The sequence below is a fragment of the Sturnus vulgaris genome, chromosome 29 (assembly GCF_052056855.1).
Source record: "Sturnus vulgaris isolate bStuVul1 chromosome 29, bStuVul1.hap1, whole genome shotgun sequence".
NCBI lineage: Eukaryota > Metazoa > Chordata > Aves > Passeriformes > Sturnidae > Sturnus > Sturnus vulgaris.
In genome coordinates this window covers 6,033,359-6,051,871 of record NC_142271.1, presented here as the reverse complement: position 1 = coordinate 6,051,871, position 18,513 = coordinate 6,033,359, and the positions used below count along the sequence as shown (strand labels likewise).

The window sequence follows — 18,513 nt, the reverse complement described above, 5'->3', positions numbered from 1 at the left end:
CACAGCGTCCCCACAGCGTCCCCAAAGAAGAGCCCCTGCCTTCGGAGGAAAAAGGATGGGCAGATGCAGAGCTGTTGAATCTGAGTGCTGCTGGAATGCCCCTTGCACAGGGGCTGCTCCATCCTCCAGCTCCAGCTGGCTCAGGGCGCTCTCACAGGATGAGTGTCTGCTCCAGCACCTGCCCTCTGCCTTTATAACTTGATTTTCTTTCTTGTTATCCTGCTCTGATTTTATTGGGAATTATTTTTTCCCCAAGTCAAGTCTGTTTTCCCCACGCTGCTGACAGCAGTGACCTCGCCCTGTCCTCACCTCCACTCGGGATCCTTTCGTTTTTAATGCAGCTTCCTTCCAAACCCCTGAGCTGCCTCAGTTGTGACACTGACTGGAGAGATTAACTGGACTGATAAGTGGCAGCTTTGCAGCCAACTGCTGTTGACATTTTTGCGCTTCTAAAACAGCTTGAAAGAGGAACCTGTAAAATTATTTCTTTATAAGTTGACGATAAGAAGGACTGTGGAAGATTTCCCACGCTGTCCCTTCAAAACATCTTCCCAGGGCACTTTGCTGACTCGAGGCTGCTGAAGGGATGCAGTGAGCTTCAGGAGGGGTCTCCAGACAGAGAAAGGGCTCCTGGATGCTGAGATATCTGCAGCTGGTTTGCCGCCCGAGTGCTGAGGACATGGAATAGCACAGAGGTTTGGACGCTGGACAATCTCTGGGACGAGCAGCAGCCACTGCAGGTCCCACACGTGGCCATCGATGCCCACATTTCCTTCCGCAGCCGCAGCCGGGGCAGGAGCAGCTGCAGCAGCTCACGATGCCAAACAGCAGCCTGGCCCTGAGCAGCCTGGACGGGATCTACATCGGCACCGAGTGCCTGGTGGCCCTGCTTGCCACGCTGGGCAACGTGCTGGTGATCTGGGTGGTGAGGCTGCAGGCCTTGCAGAACACCACGCTCTATTTCATCGCGTCCCTGGCGCTGGCCGACGTCGCCGTGGGGCTGCTGGTCATGCCCCTGGCCATCGTGGTGAGCCTGGGCATCGCCATGCCCGCCTACAGCTGCCTCTTCGTGTGCTGCCTGCTCGTGGTGTTCACCAACGCCTCCATCCTGTCCCTGCTGGCCATCGCCATCGACAGGTACCTGCGGGTCAAGCTGCCCACCAGGTGAGGCTGCCCCACTCCTCTGCCCTCCTCTCTAACCTTGCAATACTTGCAGTGGATGCTCGTGCCCCAAGCCCACCTGAGATGAACTTTCCAGAGACCCGGGGGTGCTCACGAGCAGCTCGGTGTTCTCAGGGGTTATCACTGATCAGAATATGGTCACAGGATGTGTCTGTGAGCAAACTTGAATTTTCAGCACTTTGGTTAATTGCACAGGATGCTGAGTGTGTTGTGGGGTTTTTTTTAGCTCTCTGAGCTTGTCTTTTAAATAAAATTCCTTTTAGTATTAGCTGAAAATACAAAAGTAGTAACAAACTTATCAAGAGTTAACTGAAGTCACTCACTGTTTATATTTAAATGAAAAGTACACAAGCTAAAAAAGCAAAGCATAACCTCAAGCATCCAAGAAATTGTATTTTATAATGGGACAGGACCTATGAAGCCGAGGAATGAATTTTAGCCCTACAAATGGCATAAACCAAATAAAAAGAGGAAGGTACACCCAAGGAAGCCAAGAAATGAGATAGGACTGCCAACAGCAGCAAAGCAATATCCTGGCAAGAGGAGAACTAAGATCATAATGAAACAAGGAATAAAGTAGATTAAACATCCAATTTTAAAGAAAGGAACTTAAGCAGAGTTCTTCCTGATGCTGCAAAGTAACTGCTACAAATGAAGTGTTGGGGCTTGTCTCAAGATAAAATTTGATTTCCTCACAAAAAAAAGTTAATGCTTCATTTTCTGACAGTGATCCTGCAGTACCTGAACAGGAGAGTTCATCCTTAACTACTTTAAAACGCTTCTCTTTAACACGACCTGGGATTTCTTCCCCTACAGATATAAAATAATCACTACAGAGAGGAGAGTTTGGTGGGCCCTGGGGCTGTGCTGGTCGCTGTCCCTGCTGGGAGGGCTCGTGCCCATGTTTGGCTGGAACCAGGCAGAGCCCAGGAGCTCCAGCCCCCTGAGGTGCCGGTTCATCGCCGTGATGAGGATGGATTACATGGTTTATTTCTGCTTCTTCACATGGACCCTCGTGCCCCTGCTCATCATGTGTGCTCTGTATGCTGAGATCTTCTACATCATCCACACAAAGCTCAGCCAAGGGACCAGTGTCAGAGGGGCTGGGGCTTTCTATGGCCAGGAGTTCAAGACAGCCAAGTCTCTCGCACTTGTTCTCTTCCTGTTTGCAATCTCCTGGCTGCCTCTGTGCATTATAAACTGTGTTTCCTATTTTTACCCCGAGTCTAAGATCCCTCCATATTTGATTTACTTGGCAATCCTCTTATCCCATGCCAATTCTGCCATGAACCCCATTATCTATGCCTACAAGATAAAGAAGTTCAAAACCACATACCTTTTAATTTTAAGGACCTATATCTTGTGCAAAAAACCAGACCCAGACCTTACAGAGCAAACAACAGACCCACAGTCATGAATAAAGGTTGCATCTGCCAGTGGGTACCAGAGCATTGATAAAGCTTTGCTAAGAAACTCTTGGGAAACTGCAGCAACCTGTGGATCTGAAGCTGCTCTAAAGCTGTATGTGAATATATGTCTTCATGTAATATAATTTCTAAACACAGAAGATGGAAATTTTGTCTAGTTGGGGGTTTTGAGTTTTTTAACATGAGGATTGGTTGAGTTGATGGAAAAGCAGGATGTGTTCTTTGCTGTTCATAATCCAGCAGCTCATAAGCTCACTCACTGTTCTCACACCGTTTGTCTTGTCTGTCCTTTCAGACTAAACTTCAGTCTGGTCAGCTTGTGCTTCAGCCAGTGTTGTCACATTTTCATGAGTAATAATAAATAGTAGATGGATTTTATATTATTTTGGCCTCCTGAGTCCTCCCATGACAATCAAAGGAACCTGCCCAGTTTCAGTCAGTGTCCTGCCTGGGATGGCACAGAAGTGTCAGTAATTGTTACACCACTGTGGTTCCTGCACCAGAGAGAGAAAAAAAGAGACAGCAAGAACAGCACCACACATGGACCAACTTCATTGAACAGCCAGCCAGTATTGAAAGCATGTTACTGAGAGCTAAGACAGGACAGGAGCTCACTGGATAATTGGGAAAAACATCCATGAGACCGTACCTCAGGATGTGTCCCATGGGAAAACACCAGGTGTTAATTTTATTGTGAATTCCAGGCTGTTTTTCACCAGATTTCATGTTGTTTTGACTGGATTATCATCCTGGGAGAATTTCTCCCCAGCTGAAGCTAGAACCAGTTTATCAGCCTGCGAATGAAGCTGAAAAGCTCCAGCCTGAAATATTCCTCAGGTTGTAACTTTTCTGGCTTTCTAACAGTGTGTCCACACACCACAGCTGACACAGCCCCGATTCAGGGAGCAGAGCTGGAGCCCTGCTGGGCGGCTGGAGGCACGGCAGCAGCACGGGGAAGCCCAGGCAGTGCCATCCATCCCCGGCTGGCTGCTGCCATCAGGTGGCACCTCCAGCCCTGCTCCCGCTGCTCTGGCACAGCCACCCGCGGGAAATCACCCCCGGTCCTGAAAAGGGAACGATTTTTACACTGCACTTACAACGCTGTGGGTAATAACACGTGAATGAACATTTCCAGAAATTTTGGTTGTCACGCTGTGATTGTGCATTTCTTTTATGGGACCCACCCAGGAAGCAGAGATTTGCATACAAACATTTCATTATCATCACTTCAATTACAGAAAATAACTAAGCAGAGCACTTGGCAATTAAAAAAAACCAACAATATAAAATGTTAGAGTTGGTGACAGAACAGGGAAACACAAGGACACGGACGTGGATAGAGGCAGAGAAACATTTTCATTTCTCAACTCTCTGGTAGCTCTCTCAGACGGAAACTTTACAAGAGCAGGGAGATTTCTACAGATGAGGAAATCCTGTAGAGCAACTCTCCATTTGCCCACAGCCAGTAGCAGCCAGTTTGGACAGGAGACAGTTTCCCATCATAACTACAAAAAGAGTTGTGTTACAGAGGGCATGGGGGCATTTCCATGGTGTAACATCCTCGTGGCTTTTCATGTCCAGAGAGTGGGAACGTTTTTATTTCATTTGGAACATCCTCATCACACAGGCAGTGGTGTCCTGCCTTGCTGGAAGACCAGAGTGCTGTAGGTCACTTCATCCTGGGGATGTGAGAGAAGTCACAGATATTAGAGAGTGCACAGGCACTGCAAGTCAGCAGGAATTTCCCACTTCTAACTCGTCCTCAACACTACACACCATGAGCAGCCTGTCCTTGCTTGGGGGAAATTGGTAAATGCTGATTCATCCCACTGGTCAGTGTGGCTCAGGGCTCTGGGTTGAGTCTCCTTTAGGGGCTTCCAAAGAATTAATATCACAGAGGAAACTGACCTTTAAAAAATTTCTCCTAACCTTCCTAGTCAGTGGTTTAGTTAAGTCCCAGAACTCCTGAAGGTCCTTGTCAAAAGAACTGCTGAGTAACAGTCAAGTCTCAAAGGTGACTTTTCTCCCTCCCACCCCAAATTAGTATTTACCACACTATCAAGAATGTGAAATATCTGCATAAAGCATTAGGAATTACAGTTGTGACACTTACCTGGGTAAAATATTCCTCAGCTGGCACGTGGGAGAAAGTTTCCTCTTGTAAATTTTGGTGGGATCTTTTATAACCTAGGAAGGAAAGGGATCCCAGTGTCAGCTGTTTGCACTGTGCTTGGAGGCAGCAGTGCAGGGGAGGCTGGAGAGGGGTGACTGACAGGTGATGTGTAACCTCTGTGACACACCTGCACAGCAAAGTGCCAGGCTGGGCTACCCAGTGCCTGCCCACCTGTTGGAAGTGGCCAGGATGAAAGGGACTGAGGAATTCAGTGTGGTCAGGGTTAGGACGAGAAAAGCACAACCAACAAAAACCCCCACAACTCATCAGTGGCAAAGTGAATTCTTTCCTGAAAACACGGCTGGGATGATTCATGAGGAGTTACTGCCAAGGATGAGCTGTTACCAACACACAGTTATTCAAGGCAGACATTACCAGAGCCACTTTCTCAGTAACTCCTGCAGTCACCATGACTCTGCTGTTATGCCCTCGACTGTGTCACTCACTTTTCCTGAAGAGGAGGATGATTCCAAAAACCAGGACAGTCAGGAGGATGCCAGAGATGAAGGCCAATGACAGGTACAGTATTTCATTGCTGTTGATACACAGAAAATCCTGTCAAAATCCCCAGTTTCAACAGAGGGATTGAAACATCAGTAGTGCTCAAACTCACCAAACTTTATGAATTGTAATATCTATGCCCAGCCCCATGAGATTAATGCGTGTACCTGCACTGAGCATCTGTAGCAATCACCCATCCAGTGCACAGACAAGGAAATTCTAACCAAATTTTAACCCCCCAAGATGTTAAATATGTGATATATAACCCTTCCCCTGCAGGAGGCTGCAGTCTGAGGGAACTCTGGGTTTGAAATCAGGAAAAAAACAGTGCAGCATTTACTTATTAATCCAGCATCTGACTTCTGCAGCTTTGAAATCAGCTGTAGGGGTGTGGACAGTGGTGGGGACAGTGGTAGTAGTGGAAATGGGTTCTGGTGTAGCTGCAATAGAAAAAAAAAAAATAATCACAGCTTGTTTTAAGACGTGCACGTCTCTCCAGTAGTACTACAAGGAACTAGAACCACATGAGGGCTGTGTCTGTATGGTCTGTCTGACAAAGCAGAACCACCAGACAGGAAAATTCTCCTGTTCAGGTGGTGACTGTGCCAGGCAGCCTCTGCAGCCATGCAGTTCTTCCCCAAACACCCCCTGTGCTGAGCCTCCCCCACAGCAGCCCCTGGGCCAGCTCATCTCCTCAGACAGCAACACTGCAGCCAAGGAAATTCCTTAACAAATAAAATACCTGGAGTTGGTTTTGAGGAAGAGCCTCCCATTCTCTCAGAGCATTAACTGACACGAAGAGAAACTGAAAGGAAGGGAAAAGAATTGTATTTATATACATTTACAGATCAGCAAAACAAACCTGCCATCCTCTTCTAACTCAAAAGACTTGATTTAGTTTTTATCCATTTCTTGGAAATGTATAAAAGGGGCACAAAGCCACTCAAACCTGGCAGTTCCTCAGCATCAACCCATTCCCAGTGCCTTGTTCCTGAGCACAGGAGTTCACTGCTCCCTGACAGGCATGGTGCCTTCTCCACCAGAAAATTGAGGATATTTAATAACTAAAAAGCACCTACAGGGTGATTTTTGCAGCAGCTAAATCCTTATAAACATTTATATAATCAGCAGCAGCTTTGAAAAGTTCCTCCCTTGATGTTTTTTGTTTAAGTTAAATTGACTTTTCCCACCAAAACAGGAACAGTAACCTTACTTCTCAAATTTGGGTGTGGAATCTTAAAGATTCTTACTGATATTCTACTACAAAACCCCTCCACTGGCATTTCTCACCACATGCTTTGTAAACTGTGGATTGTGAATAATGTGAAAATATTACAACATGAAAATAAACACCCTGTTCTCTGCTGCTGCCACTATTCCTACTGCATCTCATTGTTGCCACATTCCAGAGGAGTCAAACCATGAAACCTCCCAGTTTCCCACACCAAACCTCACAGGGTGCTGTGCCTGCAATAATGAAAGAAACAAGAAACGAAACAGCTCCATCTTACCTCCCACCATGGAAGTGCTGCTGGAAAACTCCCCAGATGTCAGCACACGAGTTTAACCACTTGCTTTGTGAGAAGCATCTGTCACACCAGTCAAAAGCTCAGATGTCAATCAGATGTGGGCTTGCACAATTGTGGAAGTTAAGCAACTTCACTTTTTCATTATTTAAATTGAAAGAAACAGGAAACCATGAAAGACACCTGCATTTTCTGGAACTGTTAATCTAAAAAAAGTAAGGCAGCTTCAGCTTAGGTTGGCTTCAAGTTCTTGTCTCTAAATAACACCATTTTGGTGAACTGATGTACTGAGGTGTAAGAAAACCCTGTTTCTTAACCCCACTGAGAAATGGGATTGCAGGCACCCCCCAGTCTGCCCACTCGGCTTTATGGACTACATCAATCACACAGGAGGAGTTTATTCCTGTGTGTGCTTTGCTGGGATTATTGAGTTTTAACAAATTCCTTCAGGGAAAAGCTTCCTACAAAAAGAAAATGAATTTATTCCTCTGGAAAAAACTTACCCATTTCCCTGTTTTAAACTGAGTACTGACACAGTCAGCTGAGGGAAGTTTTTTCAGGAGCTGTCGATGCATTTCCTGCCTGCTCATTCTTTTCCCAGAACCCAACTCTTTCAGCACTACATGACGCTTTATAGTGAAAGGGGGTTTCCAGCAGCTTTAGAGAACAAGAACATTCATTCAAAGCTCCTCCAAGCACTGGGCCAGGTGAATGGGAGCACAAATCACCCTGATTTTAGAACATGTGTACAAGGACAGCCAGTATCTGGGGCTGCTGTCACTCTGAATTCTAATGCAGGGATCAGTTTCAGCACCACAACTTTCTTTTGTATCCTCGGAAATGTTTGTGACCAACCAGGGAATCCAACAGGATCTCACACACTGTGGTTTCAAATCATCCCCCACCATAAACCAGCTGTAGTGGTTGGTGTGACCATGCAGTGACTTCAGAAACAAACAGGCAGGGACTGTTGCTAGTGAAAGACAGCAGAGGAGTTTTTTTGTCTGTTTAATGATATTTTAGAGTCATACAGTTTCCAACAGGAGGTATTGGGACATGTCAGTGGGCTCAGACTGCTCACACAGCTGCGTGGGCGCTCTTGGACAGCGCCTTCAGGTCCAGGATGCACTTGGCAATGCTTTCCTTCTGCTGCAAGAGACAGGAAACGGCCTTCAGGAGATGTTTCAACACACAAAATATACATCCAAGTGCATTTTAGATAAACCTTTTTAGACCTCTAAGTTACTGATTCAGAGGGATGCCATTATAGCTCATGAAGTCAGAGATTCACATCCAATAAAGCACAGATTCATGGAATTCCAGAAAGTCTGGGTTGGAAGGGACCTCAAAGCTCACCCAGTCCCACCCCTGGCCAAGGTCACCCACCAGCTCATGAGCCAGGATCCCTGAACAGCAAATCTCTGTGCAGGCTGAAAAGAAAAGCAGGTCAAACCCAGCAAGTACCTGCTGAGGTGTGATGCTCTGAACAACATTCTTCTCCACCCACTGGATCATGTGGTCCTGCTCTTTCTGCCGCTTCAGGTTCTGCATGGCCACCTGGTAGTCCAGCCTCTTCTTCACCTCGTTGTACACCATCAGCAGGCGCTCCCGGTAGTTGGTTTCCAGCAGCATGGCGATGTTGTTCTGCAGGAGCACGAGACAAGAGGTTCACATCTGGCAGCAGAACAAGCTCTGGGCAGGGTGCCAGGGGCCCAGCAGGGCTGCCCTGCACAGAGCCCAGCAGGGCTGCCCTGCACAGAGCCCAGCAGGGCTGCCCTGCTCACCCTCTTGGCATCGAAGAGGTAACTGCTGCCTTCTGCCCTCCACTGCTCCTTCTTCTCCTCCTCGATGGCCGTCTGCAGCGTCTGGATGGCCTCGTTCTTCATGGCCAGAGCTGAGGCTATTTTCTCCTGAAAAAAGGAAAGAACTCCACGATTCAGAATCACTCAAATGCAAGGAGAACAAGTGAGCTGCAATTAATCCTGAAATGTTGCCTGAAGCTGTGAGAAACATCTGTGTGAAGTGCCCTGTGCCAGGGCTGAGGTTATGGCAACAGAGAAGAATGAAGGGCCACAATCAGTCATGGAATCCCAGAATGGTTTGAGCTGGAAGGGGACTTAAATCCCATCCAATCCTACCCCCTACCATGGCAGGGACACCTTCCATTGTGCCACGCTGCTCCAAGCCCCAATGTCCAACCTGGCTCTGGACGCTCCTGGGGATCCAGGGGCAGCCACAGCTTGTCTGGGCAACCTCTGCCTTCCCACCCCTCACAGGGAAGAATTCCTTCCCAACATCCCATCTGACCCTGCCCTCTGCCAGTTTGTACTTCAACAAAACCATTCCTTACTAACGACTGCGAAGTCCAATTACATTTCCTTCATTACCTCATTAAGTTTGTCAGCAAAAGCTGCGACACCAGGCCCAAATTTCTTGATGCCATAAACGATGACTGTGAGTATGCAGGCAGCTGCTGCTGTCTCGTGGTTAATGACGTAGATCTCCTTGGAAAGGAGGTAGAGCAGGAGGCCAGTGCCCAGCATGTAGGGCCCTACAGAAGAAATAAAGCACCATTACTTGTACAAAGCATAACAAGGCTCAACACACTCAAGTACCTAAGAGGAAACTCCTTTAAAGGCTCACAAGGTCAAGAAGATGTGTTCCATTTTACCAGGACAAAAAAGCAGAGCCACAATTCCATCTGGGAAAGGTGCCACAAGGAATCTCACTAGAAGTGAAAGTAGCTTGCACCTGATATGGGACCTGCTGCTTCTGCTCATTCAGAAACACGTTCATATTCATTCAGAATTCCCTGTTTATACGTTTTAAGGATGGAGGCAACTAAACCTTTTTATAAAATCAAGCTCATGGAATTCTTTCAATCATTAGGTGTCTAACTCTAGAGCCAGGAGTCCTGCACTGGCTTGCTCTTCACAACCTGCACATGCAAAATACTCATTTTCAATAACACTTTACCTTTTCAGCAGCCAGCACTGGTGAACAGAACCACAAAAGCATAACTAAAAATGGTAAAAGTCTATATTAACCTGTGACTCCTGTTTTAGGGTAGAGAAACTGGAAAAACTCCTCAGGGATCAAACCATGACGAACTTCTCCTCCCTTCTCAGGCAGAGGTGGCACAGGAGCCAAACTCTGCTGAGTTGTGTGTAGTGGTCTTGTGGTGTGCAACACCCTGTGAAAAAGTAGAACATTCCAATTATTATTCTTATTTAAAAATAGACAGAAATAGTCAAACACATTTCCAATTAAATAAGTAAGTACCCGGTGAGGCTCGGGCACAGGGTCCCAGAAAAGCTTGGCTGCCCCATCCCTGGCAGTGTCCAAGGGCAGGCTGGACCTGCGCTAGTGGAGGGTGTCCCTGTCCACGGCAGCCGGTGGAACTGGATGAATTTTAAGGTCCTTTCAGACCCGAACTAGTCCGCGATTCAAAGAAGGTGGCATTTGCTGGACACACCTCCTTTCAGGAAGTGGGTGGGACTAGATAACCTCCAGAAGTTCCTTCCCACCGTCCCTATTTTATACTCCCACAACATGAATGAGAAAATAAGAAATAAAACCGCAGAATAACGCTGTTTAAGCACAAATCGCGGCCGGTGTGCGAGGGGCTCCCCCGGTACTCACCCCACGGCGACGGGCGGCGGCAGCGCCCTCAGCGCGGCGGGGGCTGAGGGGACGAGAGGGCAGAGAGCGCGTCAGGGCAGAGCTCGGCCAGCAAGCACCCCCGCCCGCCACCCCGCTCCCCCCAGCAGCGGCACTGCCGCGGCTCACCGGCGCGCAGGACGAGGCGGGACAGCATGGCGGGCGGGGCAGGGCCGTGAGGAGCGGGGAGCCGTGTCCCGGTCGGGGGTGATGTCCCGCTCGGTGACCGCCGCCGCCGGGCGCTGAGATGGCGGCGCGCTCTCGCGAGAGCGTGGGGAAGGCGGGCGCAGGGCGGGCGCTCTCGCGAGAGCAGGCGGCGGCGGGAGACACGTGGGGGCGCCGCCGGCCCCGCCGCCGCCGCCATGGAGGAGCCGCTGCCGCCGCCGCTGCCGCTGCCCCAGGCGGCCCCGCCGCCCGCCCCGCCCGACACCGCGGCGCCCGCGGCCTCGCTGGATGGGGAGCCCGAGGCCGAGGCCGCCCCCGAGTGGAACATCCCGCCCAACGCGCCCGCCTGCATGGAGCGGCACCTGGAGCGCGCGCACTACCGCGCAGGTAGCGGGGCGGCGGCGCGGGGGGCTCGCCGGGGCCCGGGACCCTCGGGCACTCCCTGGGGGCTCCCCGCGCTGCTCCCCGCGCCTCCCCTCGTGTCTCTCCCGCAGACGGGGCCCTGCTGCTCGGCGTCTCCGGGCTGAACGGGCGATGCTGGACCGGCTCGCTGTGGGTGTTCGCGGAGCCCCGGCGCGCCCCCAGCGAGGGCTTCTGCACCGCCGGCGTGCAGACCGAGGCGGGGGTCGCCGACGTGTGCTGGCTGGCGGACAGGGGCATCCTGGTGGCCTCCGACTCCGGTAAGCGATGAGGATGTCCCGCATCCTTCGCTGGGGTGCGTCTGTCCCCTCTCCCGCCGGGCTGGGTGCCATCTCCTCCGCTGGGGTGGGTGCCCCCCATTCCCTCCGTCCCCTCCCCATCTTAAAGGCGGGTGCCCCCCATTCCCTCCTTCCCCTCCCCATCTCAAAGGCGGGTGCCCCCCATTCCCTCCTTCCCCTCCCCATCTCAAAGGTGGGTGTCCCTCTCACTGAGCTGAGTTTCCCCCATTCTCTCCTCCTCCTCCCCATCTCAAAGGTGGGTGTCCCTCTCATTGAGCTGGGTGTTTCCTGCATCCCACAGGTGCCGTGGAGCTCTGGGAGCTGGAGGAGAATGAGAGCCTCATCGTGAATAAGTTCTGTAAATACGAGCACGATGACATCGTGACATCAGTGTCTGTCCTGGCTGGCAGCACCCAGGCTGTCAGCGGGGGCAGGGATTTCTGGTGAGTGTCCCCAGCCTGGCAGCCGTGTGCCCGGGCTGTGCTGGGCACTCACTGCTCCCTCTTGTCCCCAGCGTGAAGGTCTGGGACATCCCGGAGCAAACGGTGCTGCACTCCTACAGAGGTGAGTGCCAACCCACCCCTCTCTCTCATTTTTATAAGTCCCTTTACATCCCATTTTCACCCTTTCCCCCAACCCCTTGTCTGGCTCCCTCAAGCTCAGGGCCGGCACAAGGACTTGTGGCCATGCTTGGATTGGGCACTCATCACTTTGGTAGGAAGCAGTTGGCTGCTGCTGAGCAGAAGTTATCCCGTGTCTGGGCATAACTGTTAAACTGCTGTGCCTCTGGAGGCCCTTGGGAATATGGGGGAAAGTTGGATACAATCTTTGAGCATCTTTATCCTTTTGTGCTTTTGGTAGCTCACTCCGATGCAGTGACATGTGTGGCTTCCTGTCCTGGTAAGGACACTGTGTTCCTGTCCTGTGCTGAGGTAAAGCTCACTCTATTGTCTAAATCTGCCCTGTTAAAATAAGATTTAACTTTAAGTATTTACAGTTTAATGCACTCAGAAACCACCTCTTGTGTTGCAACCTGCCTGCCTGTATTATTGCAATGATAAGTTTAGTTTTAAGTGGTAAGTTAGTTTGATAAGTTTATAATCAGTTTACCACGCTGATTCCTACAGGTTTGTATCAAATTTTGGGAGCTCCTAGTTCTGTCCTGGGGATGACTGAAGGCTGCACTTAAAGACAGCATCATTTTAACCCAGAGGAAAAGGCAGGGTCATTTTGCCTGTGAGTCAGCAGTGAATCTGAATTTATGCCACAAAGAAATTGTAAAATTCTTCTCATTCCTTTTGGATTTATAGGACAACAGAATTTTACTCTGGGACACCAGATGCCCCAAACCAGCTACCCGAATTGGTATGTCTCTGTGTGCAGCCACTGCTTCTGCATGAGTTTGTGTTGGAAGAAATAAATTCTTTTATGCCTGACTTCTAACTCCAAATCTAGTGATGTGTTTGTTAAAGCCTAAGGAGGTCTAACACTGTCACAGAAGTACAATAAGCTTAAAGCATTTGTCTTGATGCAGTAGTAGGTGAGATAGATGAGGAGTATCTTTGTGCTGCCTCCTTCCACACTCACCCCAGTTCCTTCCCTCACAGTTTGCAGTGCCTGTAATTACCTCCCTACCTCAGTCATGTGGCATCCACAGAAAAGTGACATCTTTGTCTTGGGTAAGAATCTGGTCTCTCACCTGTCAAATCAAGGCCTTTATTCTCACAGGACAGTTTTTGCTGTAACTTCAATCTCCCTCTCTCCCAGGTGATGAAAGTGGAACAGTTGCACTGGTGGACACAAAGAATCCTGACTCTGCCCTGAGCACTGCTGTGCACACCCGAGCCATCACAGGCTTTGCTTTCTCTGCACACAGGTATGAATGATTCTGGACAGAAAGTGGGACTGCATCCCCTTAAAAGCTTTAGTTATTTCTGAGTAAAACCTATGAGAGTGCCTTCTTACCAAGGAGATTGTAGCAGAGAATAGAGTAAACTGTCACCCTGCCAAATGCTGGTGAAAACATCTTCTGTAAGATTTTTTGTGAGTTAATTTGCTGTACCTGGGTCAGGATCACTAAGAATCCTGCTGTTCACAAGTTTATCCCTAAAAGTTCTTGCATTTGTGTGTTCTAACTGTGCTCTCATCTCTTTCTAGTTCACCCTTACTGGCTTCCATCAGTGAAGACTGTTCAGTTGCTGTTCTCGACTCAGACCTCTCAGAGGTGTAAGTACAGATAGAATGTACTCATTGCTGTTTTCTTGTCTTCTTGAGTTAATTATTAGTACACAGGATGATTTGGGGTGGAAGAAACCTTAAAGATCATTCATTGCACCCCCTGCCATGGGCAGGGACACCTTCCACTATCCCAGGTGGCTCCAAGCCCCAGTGTCCAGCCTGGCCTTGGGCACTTCTAGGGCAGGGGCAGCCACAGTTTTTCTGGGCAACCTGGAGGTGAAAATGTTCCTAAATAGAGGAGCAGCATCCTCACAAACCAGCAGTTAGGGATGGCCAAGCCCACATACTCTCTGCTGATGGCTGATGGAGTGTTGGTGTTTTCCAGGTTCAGAAACCGATCTCATCGAGACTTTGTAAAAGGCTTGTCCTGGTCTCCTTCAGATGATGCCTTGCTCACTACAGTTGGATGGGATCATCAGGTTTTACATCACACTGTCCCCCTTCCAGCTGGTGAAGCTTCTGGAATCAACTGTGTAAAAGAATAGTTTTATAAACTCATGGTCCAAGTTCCTTGCTGGCATCACTTTGATTCTGCTGAAGTCGCAGGTGTGTGAGCTGGAGTGGGCTCTGTTGTCTGCCTCAAAGCTTGTGGCTAAGAGGGTTCCTGTAGTAATTTTGAATTAGGCTTAAATTAGTTACAAACCAAGCTTTACCCTCTTCTCAGGAGTGGCTTCTCCTGTAATAAAAGACTTTGGTTTTACTCAGAAAAGATTGACTTCAGGCACAGAGGAGATTTTGAGAGACAGGGAATTAGGTGTAATGAAAAAAGAAATAAAGTCAAAAAGACTTGATTCTTTCCTTAGTTCTCCAGACTATCCATGGAATTAATAGAAGCTTTTGGGGAAGGTTAGCAAAATGGCTGTTGTTGGGTAGATGTGAGAGCCTCACCCTTGAGCAAAGTTTTTTGCTCTGTAAATCAGGTGGAATGAAAGACCTGTTGGGATTCAAGGGCTGGAAGAGTTGCAGCGTTGTCCTTAGTGCAGCACGTGGTGGAGGGGATGGGGCCTCTGGTGAGTGAGCACTGGTGTCACATCCCAGTGTTTGTGTCACGATGGGAAGTGAGGATCCCACTCACTTTCCTGGGGCTGGAATCCTGCTGGCCCCGAGGCCACTGCAGGGGCTGGCAGCCAGGAGGGAGCAGTGCTGTGCTCTGACACCACGGTCATCTCCTCTGTGCTGAAGGCAACTTACTCAGGGTAAGACCTGTGAACAAAAGGTTTATGTGAGGAGAAAACTGGACTAAGGACTTCAGTTGTCATTTGCTTGCTCCTGTACCAGACTCTGCTTAGTGCTACCCCAGATCCACGCACTTGTGACTCCTTGTGCTGGCACTGAGGGGACAGGACGTGGCCCTACCCCCCAAACCAGACCCCACAGAACCCATAGTGGTGTTTTTGTCAAATACCACATACATTTCTAACTCAGCTGTTTCCCTGGAACGTGTTGACCTGGAGAAAGTCACTGCTCTGCATGCATTGCTGCTGCTCTATTATGGCTTGGTCTGGCCTAGTATTTCCTAGACAGAATTAAGCAAGTCCTGACTGATGAAACAAAAATACTGTTGAAATGAATGTTACCCCTGGTTCTTTAGCATGATAGCAGCACTTAAATGTACACTGCTTCCAGTTTTTATCTCTGCATACACATAGGTTTAGTTGTGCAAAGCCCACAATTAATTTTTAGGCAGACTAAGATTTTTCCAGGCTCTGTACTTTTCCCATACTCTCTGTGAACCTCGCTTTTTAAATTTCCTCTGTCATACAGGTGTTCACAGCAGTGTATGACAAATGGTGAATGATGATAAAAACTGACACATTTCCTCAGAAATGCCCCTTGAACCACAAAGTCCCCTGTTAGGGACCTGTGATGCTGTACTGAAACAGGTCTTGTGCTGGTTCTGAAAAAGGTGTCTTGGAAGATGGTTTTCATTTGTAACTGGGTTTAAGTTTCACTGGGCCACTTCTGTAGCACTGGAGAGCCAGCTGAGATCATCCACACAGTTCAAGTTGTGATTTCAGTCCCTGATATTAAAACTGTTCTTAAATCAATGTTCACCGTATTCCTGTTCAATGCCAGGGTACTACAGTTCTTCAGCACTGGTGCAAGGCAGGTTCTGGGTCCTGCTGCTTTTCAGGAAGTTGTTTTTTTTTCCCCAAAACTCCAAACTTGGGGTTCCATCGTGCACAGCTGAAAAGTTCAAATGTCAGATATTAAGCCACGTTAGGTTCCTCATATTGGCACACCTGAGCAAAACACGACAGTCCATGGCAAGAGACTCGTGGATGGTGAAGCCTGTAGGGAGAGCAGGTCATTGGTGATTTATTAACTCTTTTTTTTTACAATTAAAGACTAAACAACCCTCAGTGCTTTATCATCTGGCAGGTGTTTGTGGTGCCACAGGATGGCAGCAGCTGCCCTTGACAAGGGCAGGGCAGCACAGCCCCAGCTGTGCTCATTGCCTTAGGGAGTCTCTGCTTTTGGGGTTTTTCACTCTCATGAGAGAAGCCCAGAAGAGCAGCAGGTCTGGAGTCCCTCCTGGGGTGCAGCTTGGCTCAGAGTTGTTGGACCAGTGCTGGCAAGGCTGCAGTGAAGGCACAGGGACATGTGGGCAGCAGAGCAGAAACACCAGCAATCAACCCCACATCACTCCTTGCTGCCTTTGCCGCTCCTGCCAAGGAATGCAGGGAATGCTGTGGGGTCTGTGGCTTGCTCAGCTGTCCCTGCACCACACACCCTAAAGCTTTGGGGACGCTTGGGCACATCCACTGTGGCTCCAGTAAAAGCTCCAAGGCACACATCCCACCCTTTTCCTCCCTCCCAGAGCCTGCTTCTGTAGGCAGAGCTGGGTGAAGATGAGAATGCAGATCAGCAGTTCTGAGTGGGGAGAAGCAGCCACTGCAGCCAAGCCTTTTCTGTGTTGCTGCTTGCATTGCTCACACTGCTTGCAGTTCTGGGCACAGCATTCGAGTTGGGGCTTGTAACAGGTATGAGAGTTTCGTCCCTAGTGAAGGCTCCAGCCCAAGGACTATTTATAGCAGCTCTGCCAGCCTGCCCAACCTGCTGGGTGTGAGTGACACAGCTCCTGGGGCTCAGCTGCCCTTCATGCCTGGACTGGGCTTCTGAAAACACTGAAAGGGCCACAGGCTTTGAGCAACTGCTCAGAGAAACTGGACCAAGCCCTGGGCAAGCTGAAATCCAAACCCTTGCTGAGCTCCATTTTCCCATTCTTTCAAGGACATGCAAACTTCTCAGTCCCCCAGCAGACAGACCGTGTAAGCAAAAAGTCAGACCACACGTGTAATAAAACATTCAGAAATGTTTAATGCAAGAAGGTTAGTGTTCAATGGCACTCATAAATAAAGAGACTTTGTTCAATACTTTACAGCTAAAGCTCCGTTACACTCCCCTAGCAGGAACTTGTGAGGAAGAGGCAGCTGCAGGGGATAATTTAAGTTGTATCACGACTTGAATTACCACACTGCATCAGAGGGTGAAGTGAGAATAATTCCACACTCAGGCTTGAGGATTGCTGTCGGCACTGGGCTGAGGCAGGCAGGGTGCTTTGCTCCACTAATACCCCTCAGTTCTGTTTCTTACTCTGTTGCTAAATGTCTGTAGTGAAAGAGAGGGAGGAGCAGGAGCAGCAATCCCAGCACAGTTCATGCACGTACCTGACAGAGTTACCTGCCCCAGGAGGAGGGGGCTGCTCCCCTTCCCTGCAGCCCTCACTTTGTGAGGCATCTGACTGTCCCCAAGTGCTGCCAGCAGCTCTGACAGTGGTTCCTTTGTCACAATGGCCCCGGAATCAATGGTGAGTTGTTACTGAAATACCAGAATTGGCTGAATGCATTCAAAAGAAGCGGGGATAGTCCAAAGTGTTTGAAGAATAAAGTGTTCCACTGCTGAAAACCTGCGTGCTAACCAGTCCTACAACTGGGAGCAGAGTCCAGCCTGATGTAGTGGCAGCTGAGTCCCCTCTGCAGTCCCAGAATGGTGTTGAATAAACAATGGCTATTTTATAAAGCTGACTTATATTATCATGCTTCTAATACTAAATTAAAACAACTATGTCTGTTAGAAATGAGACATTCCATGGTGTCTAAGACACATGAATTGTGTGTCTGGGTGAAATAGCAAATGTGACATTTAAAGCAAGTGCCAACATTGGAGTGTCACATTTTTCTCTATAAAGAAAAAAAAAAAAAAAAAAAACAACAAACTTGTGTTGGGGAGATTCCAGTTTGGAAGAATCCTCGGGGTGGAAAATTGCACACATACCCCCTGCCCTCCCCACTTCTGGGCAAAGTCAGTATCAAAAGCTGAAACTGCCTACCCAGCCTTAAAATTGTTTTTGAGAGCTCATTTGCAATTATAGCTTATTATTTTGGAAAAAAAAAAAAAAGTATCAGAAGGAAAAAAAAACATTAACTTGCAAAGTTATCAGAGAGACTTCTTTGTTTGCTTTCAAGTTAAACTAGTGAAACTTCATCCAATGCCAAAACATGACCCTGAAGCCCCTCAAGGAGGATCATGGATTTACTTCTACAGATGAATGAGAATGCTCAGGATGCTCCTTGCATGGAGAAAATTCCATGTTTTGGGGTGGGTGGTATTCCACATGACACTTGGCACACTTAAATGTCCTTATAGTTACTCCATAGTCACTTTTCTGCATAAATATTTTTTTAAACCAACACCCAGATATTTAAAGCCTATTATTTCAATATTGGCTGGAGTGAGCAATGGAAATCTTCCAAGTCACTGTGACTTACTGGCATAAAAATGCCCTTTGAATTAGCTATTAGACTGATTATTGTATTTGCATTTTCATTTTATTCACAGCAAAGTAAAGTTCAGAATACTTTAAAGCTGCTGCTGAGAGGGCTGTTAAATTATTAGGTAAAGCTGGAAGTAACACAAAACATAGAATGTCAATGACATGA

The 18,513-nt window shown here is 48.5% G+C and overlaps 4 protein-coding genes across 5 annotated transcripts; 2 read left to right on the top strand and 2 right to left on the bottom strand.

Moving 5' to 3' along the window:
- Nucleotides 1-479: 479 nt before the first annotated feature.
- Nucleotides 480-2,992, top strand: ADORA3 (adenosine A3 receptor). The gene is made up of 2 exons (XM_014892336.2): nucleotides 480-1,164; nucleotides 1,999-2,992. Exons 1-2 carry the CDS (start codon nucleotides 818-820, stop codon nucleotides 2,597-2,599), a joined length of 948 nt encoding a protein of 315 aa, XP_014747822.1. The 5' UTR covers nucleotides 480-817; the 3' UTR covers nucleotides 2,600-2,992.
- An 815-nt stretch (nucleotides 2,993-3,807) lies between these two features.
- Nucleotides 3,808-6,935, bottom strand: C29H1orf162 (chromosome 29 C1orf162 homolog). Its single transcript, XM_014892339.2, has 6 exons — nucleotides 6,795-6,935; nucleotides 6,026-6,088; nucleotides 5,624-5,723; nucleotides 5,229-5,317; nucleotides 4,723-4,796; nucleotides 3,808-4,288 (listed from the first exon to the last, which is right to left on the bottom strand). The coding sequence occupies exons 2-6, from the start codon at nucleotides 6,054-6,056 to the stop codon at nucleotides 4,229-4,231; spliced, it is 354 nt and encodes a 117-aa protein (XP_014747825.1). The 5' UTR covers nucleotides 6,057-6,088; nucleotides 6,795-6,935; the 3' UTR covers nucleotides 3,808-4,228.
- An 865-nt stretch (nucleotides 6,936-7,800) lies between these two features.
- ATP5PB (ATP synthase peripheral stalk-membrane subunit b) lies at nucleotides 7,801-10,749 on the bottom strand. Of its 2 annotated transcripts, none has more exons than XM_014892357.2 (7): nucleotides 10,599-10,749; nucleotides 10,452-10,494; nucleotides 9,857-10,002; nucleotides 9,197-9,360; nucleotides 8,594-8,719; nucleotides 8,274-8,453; nucleotides 7,801-7,958 (listed from the first exon to the last, which is right to left on the bottom strand). In XM_014892357.2, exons 1-7 carry the CDS (start codon nucleotides 10,624-10,626, stop codon nucleotides 7,887-7,889), a joined length of 759 nt encoding a protein of 252 aa, XP_014747843.1. In that variant the 5' UTR covers nucleotides 10,627-10,749; the 3' UTR covers nucleotides 7,801-7,886. The 2 variants fall into 2 exon arrangements, with proteins under 2 accessions (XP_014747843.1, XP_088036345.1); XM_088180219.1 differs by having other exon boundaries at nucleotides 10,092-10,494; nucleotides 10,599-10,732.
- A 47-nt stretch (nucleotides 10,750-10,796) lies between these two features.
- WDR77 (WD repeat domain 77) lies at nucleotides 10,797-15,618 on the top strand. Its single transcript, XM_014892356.2, has 10 exons — nucleotides 10,797-11,021; nucleotides 11,129-11,314; nucleotides 11,634-11,775; nucleotides 11,847-11,896; nucleotides 12,194-12,264; nucleotides 12,643-12,697; nucleotides 12,940-13,011; nucleotides 13,100-13,208; nucleotides 13,490-13,558; nucleotides 13,896-15,618. Exons 1-10 carry the CDS (start codon nucleotides 10,832-10,834, stop codon nucleotides 14,053-14,055), a joined length of 1,104 nt encoding a protein of 367 aa, XP_014747842.1. The 5' UTR covers nucleotides 10,797-10,831; the 3' UTR covers nucleotides 14,056-15,618.
- Nucleotides 15,619-18,513: the final 2,895 nt, after the last annotated feature.

Excerpts from the sequence above, each read along its gene's own strand:
- ADORA3 (XM_014892336.2), top strand. The coding sequence starts at position 818 with ATGCCAAACAGCAGCCTGGCCCTGAGCAGCCTGGACGGGATCTACATC. Across the intron at positions 1,165-1,998 it reads CGGGTCAAGCTGCCCACCAG|ATATAAAATAATCACTACAG; the intron begins GTGAGGCTGCCC and ends CTTCCCCTACAG.
- C29H1orf162 (XM_014892339.2), bottom strand. The coding sequence starts at position 6,056 with ATGGGAGGCTCTTCCTCAAAACCAACTCCAG. Across the intron at positions 5,724-6,025 it reads TTCCTCAAAACCAACTCCAG|CTACACCAGAACCCATTTCC; the intron begins GTATTTTATTTG and ends TTTCTATTGCAG. Across the intron at positions 4,289-4,722 it reads CTGAGGAATATTTTACCCAG|GATGAAGTGACCTACAGCAC; the intron begins GTAAGTGTCACA and ends TCACATCCCCAG.
- ATP5PB (XM_014892357.2), bottom strand. The coding sequence starts at position 10,626 with ATGCTGTCCCGCCTCGTCCTGCGCGCCG. Across the intron at positions 8,454-8,593 it reads ACCTCTTCGATGCCAAGAGG|AACAACATCGCCATGCTGCT; the intron begins GTGAGCAGGGCA and ends GTGCTCCTGCAG. Across the intron at positions 7,959-8,273 it reads AGAGCATCACACCTCAGCAG|CAGAAGGAAAGCATTGCCAA; the intron begins GTACTTGCTGGG and ends TGTCTCTTGCAG.
- WDR77 (XM_014892356.2), top strand. The coding sequence starts at position 10,832 with ATGGAGGAGCCGCTGCCGCCGCCGCTGCCGCTGCCCCAGGCGGCCCCG. Across the intron at positions 11,315-11,633 it reads CCTGGTGGCCTCCGACTCCG|GTGCCGTGGAGCTCTGGGAG; the intron begins GTAAGCGATGAG and ends TGCATCCCACAG. Across the intron at positions 12,265-12,642 it reads TGTTCCTGTCCTGTGCTGAG|GACAACAGAATTTTACTCTG; the intron begins GTAAAGCTCACT and ends TTGGATTTATAG.